Source organism: Heptranchias perlo, chromosome 24 (genome assembly GCF_035084215.1).
Source record: "Heptranchias perlo isolate sHepPer1 chromosome 24, sHepPer1.hap1, whole genome shotgun sequence".
In the NCBI taxonomy this organism is placed as follows: domain Eukaryota; kingdom Metazoa; phylum Chordata; class Chondrichthyes; order Hexanchiformes; family Hexanchidae; genus Heptranchias; species Heptranchias perlo.
The window spans coordinates 876590-885955 of record NC_090348.1 but is presented as its reverse complement, the minus strand read 5'-3'; the positions used below and the strand labels follow the sequence as shown (position 1 = coordinate 885955).

The following is a 9366-nucleotide window of genomic DNA, read 5'->3' as shown; positions in this document are numbered from 1 at the left end:
TCACCCATCTTTGGGAACATCCTTACTGCATCCACCCGATCAAGACCCTTCACAATCTTATATGTTTCAATAAGATCGCCTCTCATTCTTCTGAACTCCAATGAGTAGAGTCCCAATCTACTCAACCTCTCCTCATATGTCTGCCCCCTCATCCCCGGGATTAACCGAGTGAACCTTCTTTGTACTGCCTCGAGAGCAAGTATGTCTTTTCTTAAGTATGGAGACCAAAACTGTATGCAGTATTCCAGGTGCGGTCTCACCAATACCTTATATAACTGCAGCAATACCTCCTTGTTTTTATATTCTATCCCCCTAGCAATAAAAGCCAACATTCCGTTGGCTTTCTTGATCACCTGCTGCACCTGCATACCAACTTTTTGATTTTCTTGCACTAGGACCCCCAGATCCCTTTGTACTGCAGTACTTTCCAGTCTCTCGCCATTAAGAAAATAACTTGCTCTCTGATTTTTCCTGCCAAAGTGCATAACCTCACATTTTCCAATATTATATTGCATCTGCCAAATCTCCGCCCACTCACCCAGCCTGTCTATATCCCCTTGCAGGTTTTTTATGTCCTCCTCACTCTCTACTTTCCCTCCCATCTTTGTATCATCTGCAAATTTTGATATGTTGCACTCGGTCCCCTCCTCCAAATCGTTAATATAGATTGTAAAGAGTTGGGGACCCAGCACCGACCCCTGTGGAACACCACTGGTTACTGGTTGCCAGTCCGAAAATGAACCATTTATCCCAACTCTCTGCTTCCTGTTCGATAACCAATCCTCCACCCATGCCAGAATATTACCCCCAATCCCGTGATTTTTTATCTTAAGTAATAATCTTTTATGTGGCACCTTGTCGAATGCCTTCTGGAAGTCTAAATACACTACGTCCACTGGTTCCCCTTTATCCACCCTATACGTTATATCCTCGAAGAACTCAAGCAAATTTGTCAGACATGACTTCCCCTTCATAAAGCCATGCTGACTTTGTCCTATTAAATTATGCTTATCTAAATGTTCCGTTACTGTCTCCTTAATAATAGACTCCAAAATTTTACCCACCACAGATGTTAAGCTAACTGGCCTATAATTTCCAGCCTTCTGCCTACTACCCTTTTTAAATAACGGTGTTACATTAGCAGTTTTCCAATCTGCCGGGACCTCTCCTGAGTCCAGGGAATTTTGGAAAACTATCACCAAAGCATCCACAATCCCTACTGCCACTTCCCTCAAGACCCTAGGATGGAAGCCATCAGGTCCAGGGGATTTATCCGCCTTGAGTCCCATTATTTTACTGAGTACCATCTCCTGAGTGATTTTAATCGTATTTAGCTCCTCCCCCCCGAGAGTCCCCTGTTTGTCCAGTGTTGGGATATTCTTAGTGTCCTCTACTGTAAAGACTGAAACAAAATATTTGTTCAGCATTTTTGCCATCTCCATGTTTCCCACCATTAATTTCCCGGTCTCATCCTCTAAGGGACCTATGTTTGCCTTAGCCACCCTTTTTCTTTTTATATAACTATAGAAACTCTTGCTATCTGTTTTTATATTTTTTGCTAATTTCTTTTTATAATCTAACTTCCCTTTCTTAATCAATCCTTTAGTTACTTTTTGCTGTCTTTTGAAGAATTCCCAATCTTCTATCCTCCCACTAAGTTTGGCTACCTTATATGTCCTTGTTTTTAGTCGGATACTATCCTTGATTTCTTTACTTAGCCACGGATGGCTGTCATTTCTTTTACACCCTTTTTTCCTCAGTGGAATATATTTATTTTGAAAGTTGTAAAATAACTCCCTAAATGAACACCACTGCTCATGTACCGTCTTACCCTTTAATCTATTTTCCCAGTCCACTTTAATCAATTCCGCTCTCATACCATCATAGTCTCCTTTATTCAAGCTCAGTACTCTTGTTTGAGAATCAACCTTCTCACCCTCTAATTGGATATGGAATTCAACCATGTTGTGGTCGCTCGTTCCAAGGGGATCCTTAACTAGGACATTATTAATTAATCCTGACTCATTACACAGGACCAGGTCCAAGGTTGCCTGCCCCCTTGTAGGATCAGTTACATACTGCTCAAGAAATCCATCCCTGATGCACTCAATGAACTCGTCCTCAAGGCTGCTCTGCCCAATTTGATTTGTCCAGTTAATATGATAATTAAAATCCCCCATAATTATGGCTGTTCCCTTATTACATGCCCCGACTATCTCCTGATTAATACTTCTTCCAGCAGAGTTGCAACTATTAGGAGGCCTATATACTACGCCCACTAATGTTTTTTTTCCCTTATTATTCCTTATCTCCACCCAAACTGTTTCATTATCTTGATGCTTTGTCCCAATATCATTTCTCTGTATTACAGTGATTCCTTCCTTTATTAACATAGCCACCCCACCTCCCCTTCCTTCCTGCCTGTCCTTCCTGATTGTTAAATACCCTGGCATATTTAATTCCCAGTCGTTGTCACCCTGCAGCCATGTTTCTGTAATGGCCACAAGATCATACCCATACGTAGTTATTTGTGCCGTTAACTCGTCCATTTTATTACGAATGCTACGTTCATTCAGATAAAGAACTTTCAAATCTGTTTTGTGACGCTTAGTTCCTGCTTTTTCCTTTTTTAACACTTTACCTATTACTTCATACCTTCTGTCCCTTCCTGTTACGCTTTCCTCTCTCTCCCTGCTCAGGTTCCCAACCCCCTGCCACTTTAGTTTAAACCCTCCCTTTATCTGTGTCGGACACAGGTAATATTGGAATCTAAAATCTTAGAAACTGTGCAGAAAATGTGGATCTTGTTTCACAGATGTGAAATAAAAGATCAGCCAGCCCCTGCCCCTAAATATCATCACAAAAATAAATAAAATCCACTGTTTGTCTTGAGCCAAAGGTTGAATGTTCTCCCTCATGGAGTCCGAGTGCTGGACAGGGTCAGTCAGTGACTGAAAATCAAAGAGTGAACCCCACTTCAAGCAGTGCCACAGGTTTTCATTCTGTTCACTGATTTACCAAAGGTGTTTGAGTCTATTTTGTCTTTGTATCAGATCAAAGGGAGTTAAATCTTTCCCTACGTTCTATTGTCCAAGCTCCAAATCCATGGGGTGAATCTCCTGCTCAGAACCCCAGAAAAACCAAGGTTACCAGGAGAACCCTCAGTCTGTAGATTTGGCTAAATTGGTCCTGTCAATTTCTCTCTTTTGCTAAAAGTATTTCCAGCTTAGTTTTGGAGACAGGTGAGAGACAGTCTGTAGCATTTGTTGAGACTAGAAAAGGGTCCTTCACATCTTTGATGGTTCTGATTGTAGTTGGATAATAAATTGTTTAAAATTAAATTGTTTTGGAAGAAAAATGAAATTGAGTGTTTAACAATACTCGACATCGAAACCACTGCATCCGTAAGAATGTCCTTCAGATCTCACTTGTGATGGTCACCCTTGCATTATCTGCTCGTAGAATCAATTCTGTATTTCACAGTTACACATTTATTCAGCAGGGTAAGGATTAAGATTTTCTGTTAATAGGAATTGTTCTTTTCCCATCTGTTGTTGAATTGTTCCCTCACCCAGTAACTTGCTTTCCAGACGGATCTTGATCAGATCTGAACCTATCCCAGGTCACAGGTCACAGGCAGCATGCATTCTGGGAACCAGCATTACATTGTGGCCAGGCCGGCCTACTCGGAAATCAGCTTTAAAGAAGAAAATCAGCAAGTGGAGAGATATCACAAAACGGCCCTCGACCATTTGAGGATGTATTTCGGGTAAGTAATGTGAAATAACTAAACCGTCTCAAAAAGGGGTCAACTCGGGAATAATCCAATCCTACGTCACTTTCAAGTCACCCTAATACTTACACATGAAAATAGGATTTACTGGACGAGAAAGGACCAGGGCCATCTCATTCCCCTTCTACCATCTCTGTAATCACATGATCCAATGATAATGGAGTTGTTGACTAATCATAGTGATCAATCTCCATTGATTAGTCTACAACAGACATGAGGTGAGGAAAACCCCCAGTGATGGAGAGCTTTGGGATTCAGAGGTCCAAAGTCACCTGTTCCTCCCGAGCCTGTTACACTCAACACGTCACATCTCAAATAAAGGTCAAGGAATTGGTTCTCACCATCCTGCCTGTGCGAACAGGGCACAGCCAACAATCCCTGCGGCAGAATAGATCAGTCAAGGGCCCACCTGATATTGGGCCTTGGGCCTCATTTACATCAGACCGGCGAGCTGCAGACATCTATTGGTCTCCCCGGACAACTTATCGACAAACAGCATTGCAATTCCGGGCCCCTGTGTCACAGGCAGCGGCCCTCAGGTAGGACTTTGGAAAGGGGGGCAATCAGGAGGGGGGGCGATTGGGATGGGGGGGGGATGGGGGGGGAGAGGTGATCGGGGGGGGTGATCGGGGGGGGAGATGGGTGATCGGGGGAAGGGGTGATCGGGTGGGGAGGGGTGATCAGGGGGGGAGGGGTGATCGGGGGGGAGGGGTGATCAGGGGGAGGGTGATCGGGGGGAGGGGTGATCGGGTGGGGAGGGGTGATCAGGGGGAGAGGGGCGATCAGGGGTAGAGAGGTGATCGGGGGGGTGATCGGGGGGGAGGGGGATCGGGGGGAGGGTGATCGGGGGGAGGGGTGATCGGGGGGAGGGGTGATCGGGGGGAGAGAGGTGATCGGGGGGGTGATCGGGGGGAGGGGGATCGGGGGGAGGGTGATTGGGGGAGAGGGGCGATCGGGGGGGTGATCGGGGGGGAGGGGGATCGGGGGGAGGGTGATCGGGGGGAGACGGGCGATCGGGGGGGTGATCGGGGGAGGGGGATCGGGGGGGAGGGGGATCGGGGGGAGGGTGATCGGGGGGAGAGGGGCGATCGGGGGGGTGATCGGGGGAGGGGGATCGGGGGGAGGGGGATCGGGGGGAGGGTGATTGGGGGGAGAGGAGCGATCGGGGGGGTGATCGGGGGGGAGGGGGATCGGGGGGGTGATCGGGGGAGGGGGATCGGGGGGGAGGGGGATCGGGGGGAGGGTGATCGGGGGGAGAGGGGCGATCGGGGGGGTGATCGGGGGAGGGGGATCGGGGGGAGGGGGATCGGGGGGAGGGTGATTGGGGGGAGAGGAGCGATCGGGGGGGTGATCGGGGGGGAGGGGGATCGGGGGGGAGGGTGATCGGGGGGAGGGTGATTGGGGGGAGAGGGGTGATCGGGTGGGGAGGGGGATCGGGGGGAGGGGGATCGGGTGGGGAGGGGTGATCGGGGGGAGAGGGGTGATCGGGGGGAGATGGGTGATCGGGGGGAGGGGGATCGGGTGGGGAGGGGGATCGGGGGAGGGTGATTGGGGGGAGAGGGGTGATCGGGTGGGGAGGGGGATCGGGGGAGGGTGATCGGGGGGAGAGGGGTGATCGGGTGGGGAGGGGGATCGGGGGGAGGGGGATCGGGTGGGGAGGGGTGATCGGGGGGAGAGGGGTGATCGGGGGGAGATGGGTGATCGGGGGGAGATGGGTGATCAGGGGGAGGGGGATCGGGGGGAGGGTGATCGGGGGGAGATGGGTGATCGGGTGGGGAGGGGTGATCGGGGGGAGAGGGGTGATCAGGGGGAGGGGGATCGGGGGGAGGGTGATCGGGGGGAGATGGGTGATCGGGTGGGGAGGGGTGATCGGGGGGAGAGGGGTGATCAGGGGGAGGGGGATCGGGGGGAGGGTGATCAGGGGGAGATGGGTGATCAGGGGGAGAGGGGTGATCGGGGGGAGAGGGATGATCGGGGGTGAGGGATGATCGGGGGGGAGGGGTGATCGGGGGGAGGGGTGATCGGGGGGAGGGGTGATCAGGGGGAGAGGGGTGATCAGGGGGAGAGGGGTGATCGGGGGGGAGGGGGATGAGGTGGAGATTGGGAAGGGGGTAGTGATGGCGATGGCGGGGTATAGAGGTCGCGATGGGGTGGGAGCAGTGGCCATCAGCGGTCCCCGGTTTGAATGTGGAGTCAGGACGAGCATTCATGCTCCTGCTCCTCCTGGTTCCACATTCAGGTGAGTATATTTTAAAGACTCATCTTGTTGCTGGCGGCCTGCAGCGGTTCCTGCTTAGCCTGACCCGGTGCTGGCTGCTGGTTCAGGGGAAACAAAAATGGTGAAGGAAGCTTCAAACAGGCAACGAGCCCTTTATTTCATCTCATTCCGGCATCGTAGCAAGAAATTACTTTTCATGTTTCCATCCACTATCGCCCACTCAGTTATAGCCAGGAATGAAAAGAGGGAACCTTTGCAATCGTTTTATTAATGGGGACCAGTTTTTAACAACAGTTTATGATGTAGTGACACTGAATGGTTAATCTGCTTCGCACTGAGACTAAACATGACCATGTACTTGATGTTGACAGAACAGCTCTTTTTGATGGCTGAATGTGACAATTTACTTTTATTCACTGACAATGTGTTGAATAACAACAGACATTACAGATTACGATGAGTTATAAGACCATGCTTGAAGAACAGGAAATCACAACATGGAATCCAATTTTTGTCTAAAGATTTCAAAAGGTCTTTCAGAGCACAATGGAAATAAAAGTCCATAAATATCCTGTGCACTTGCTGCACTCGAACTGCTCACCACAATCAAAAGTGCAGCAAACTTTATTTGTTTATTAAAAATAGGATGAGATAGAATTAATTAAAAAAATCCATAACATGAAAATATATACATCAACATTTTGCTGGAAGTTCACAGGTTTTGTCTCCTCAGAGATAGTTTCAAGGTATTTAATGGGAATTTTAACAGCAAGAACTGGTTTCAACACATTATGATCTGCTGCGAATACTGATTGATAAAACAGGTGCAATTGCATAAACTATTTAATTTTAAAAGTAAAATGAACAGTGCAAAGAATGAATGGAGGAACGAGAATCCAATGATGTTTTGCACAATATAATAAGTCGCCTGTTTGTGCTTTTTTCTGCTAATTTTTGCCCTCTCTTGGCCGTTTTGAATCCTTGTGCAGTACAGTGTTACATCACTTGTCACCTGCCTGTAACTAACCTAAGTGTCCATTTTTCACATGGCAACAGGAGAGTGAATGTTGTCAGACTATTGAACTCTGGGGGGCATCAGAAACACACACCACCCAACACTAGGGTCACTAACTCTGGTTGGACGTATTCCTGGCAGTTTCATCACATGACCTCTTGCTCTGGCCCCACACTCGCGCCATTAGTCACCCAACACATCTATCCTCACAGTGCTCCTCTGTCCCACAGTCAATTGGAAAGTGAAAAAGCTCGTCATTACCCAAGTGGATGATTCTTGACTGTTAGTCAAACAGCCTTTTTTTCCATCTCCAATATTTTTATAACTAATAAACAGAAGTGTTCAAAAAAAATCCTCAAATTTTTAGTGCCCCTATGATTTTTTTCTCTTGGTTTTGCTCGCAGTCATGTCCAGAGATTAATCTTCAATTCTTGGAGACTCCAGGGCAATCTTGTAGAGTTCAAAACTCGAACACCCACACAAACTGTCAACAGGGCCTGCTGGATGGGCCTTACAAGTAGGGCCAATGACTGACCTGAGGGCATGGAGGACAATTGTAGCCCCCAACTGCTCCTCAGCTGAGGTCACTCACTCAGCACAGAGCAGGTACTGGACAAACTTGCCGACCGGATGCCTCTCTGCCTTAATTAAAAAGTATCGTTAAATAATCTTTTTCAGATGTTCAACTGCAAAAGCAAAGAAGATTGTCGTCACATTCTTTCCTGTCGTATCTTGGCTGCCAGCGTATAATGTGAAAGAATGGCTGCTCAGTGACATTGTGTCCGGAGTCAGTACTGGACTCGTCAGTGTCCTACAAGGTACTGTCCTGGGCAAATTGGCTCCACGTGACTCAATCATGTAGAAAGATTGTTACAGAAAGTAGTACTTTGTTCTCAAAATCCAGGTGTGTTGTTTCCAGCCTAATTAGAAGGCTGATGGTAAACGGTTAATGTTCCTGCCAGCACTGAGTTCGTTTTAGTAACATCATAAACTGACATGTGATGGCCTTGGAGGAGAGAAATTGTCCTCAGTTATTATCTCTTCAATATCAGATTTCAAAGATCATCTTGTCTTGAATAAAAACCATCAAACAATGGAACATAGGACAACACCAATAAAGTAAAGCTGATAAGAGGCATCCTGAGTTATTTTTAACGTGCTTCTAATTAGGGTTGCTCAAAGAATCAGACAGCACAATAGGAGGCTCTTCGTGTCAGCTCTGCGAAAGAACGACCCAATTCAGTTAATCCATTTTCATCTTTATTTTATAGTTAAGTAAACAATGTTAAATCAACCAATTTATTAAGCTGTTGAAAAGTTCGTTAAAGTTCACAATTTGACCTTTACAAAGGCAGATTTCTCCCAAATCTCCTGAAGGTGCGAACTCTCACTGGGGATCAGGTCCCATCCTCTCCTGAAGGCACTGTTAATGGTGGAGTGAGGGTGGAGTGAGTGTGTTAATGGTGGAGTGAGGGTGGAGTGAGTGTGTTAATGGTGGAGTGAGGGTGGAGTGAGTGTGTTAATGGTGGAGTGAGGGTGGAGTGAGTGTGTTAATGGTGGAGTGAGGGTGGAGTGAGTGTGTTAATGGTGGAGTGAGGGTGGAGTGAGTGTGTTAATGGTGGAGTGAGGGTGGAGTGAGTGTGTTAATGGAGGAGTGAGGGTGGAGTGAGTGTGTTAATGGTGGAGTGAGGGTGGAGTGAGTGTGTTAATGGTGGAGTGAGGGTGGAGTGAGTGTGTTAATGGAGGAGTGAGGGTGGAGTGAGTGTGTTAATGGAGGAGTGAGGGTGGAGTGAGTGTGTTAATGGTGGAGTGAGGGTGGAGTGAGTGTGTTAATGGAGGAGTGAGGGTGGAGTGAGTGTGTTAATGGAGGAGTGAGGGTGGAGTGAGTGTGTTAATGGTGGAGTGAGGGTGGAGTGAGTGTGTTAATGGAGGAGTGAGGGTGGAGTGAGTGTGTTAATGGTGGAGTGAGGGTGGAGTGAGTATGTTAATGGTGGAGTGAGGGTGGAGTGAGTATGTTAATGGTGGAGTGAGGGTGGAGTGAGTGTGTTAATGGAGGAGTGAGGGTGGAGTGAGTGTGTTAATGGAGGAGTGAGGGTGGAGTGAGTCTGTTAATGGAGGAGTGAGGGTGGAATGAGTATGTTAATGGTGGAGTGAGGGTGGAGTGAGTGTGTTAATGGAGGAGTGAGGGTGGAGTGAGTCTGTTAATGGAGGAGTGAGGGTGGAGTGAGTGTGTTAATGGAGGAGTGAGGGTGGAGTGAGTATGTTAATGGTGGAGTGAGGGTGGAGTGAGTGTGTTAATGGTGGAGTGAGGGTGGAGTGAGTGTGTTAATGGTGGAGTGA

The 9366-nt window shown here is 47.9% G+C and overlaps 1 protein-coding gene across 1 annotated transcript in view; it reads left to right on the top strand.

The window, feature by feature from the left end:
* Positions 1 to 3641: 3641 nt before the first annotated feature.
* Positions 3642 to 9366, top strand: part of LOC137341903 (chloride anion exchanger-like) — a 76204-nt gene continuing 70479 nt past the window's right edge. Inside the window, exons 1-2 of the mRNA XM_068005409.1 lie at positions 3642 to 3769; positions 7705 to 7844. Of these exons, the coding sequence (XP_067861510.1) occupies positions 3642 to 3769; positions 7705 to 7844 (268 nt within the window). The remainder of the gene's footprint in view (positions 3770 to 7704; positions 7845 to 9366) is intronic.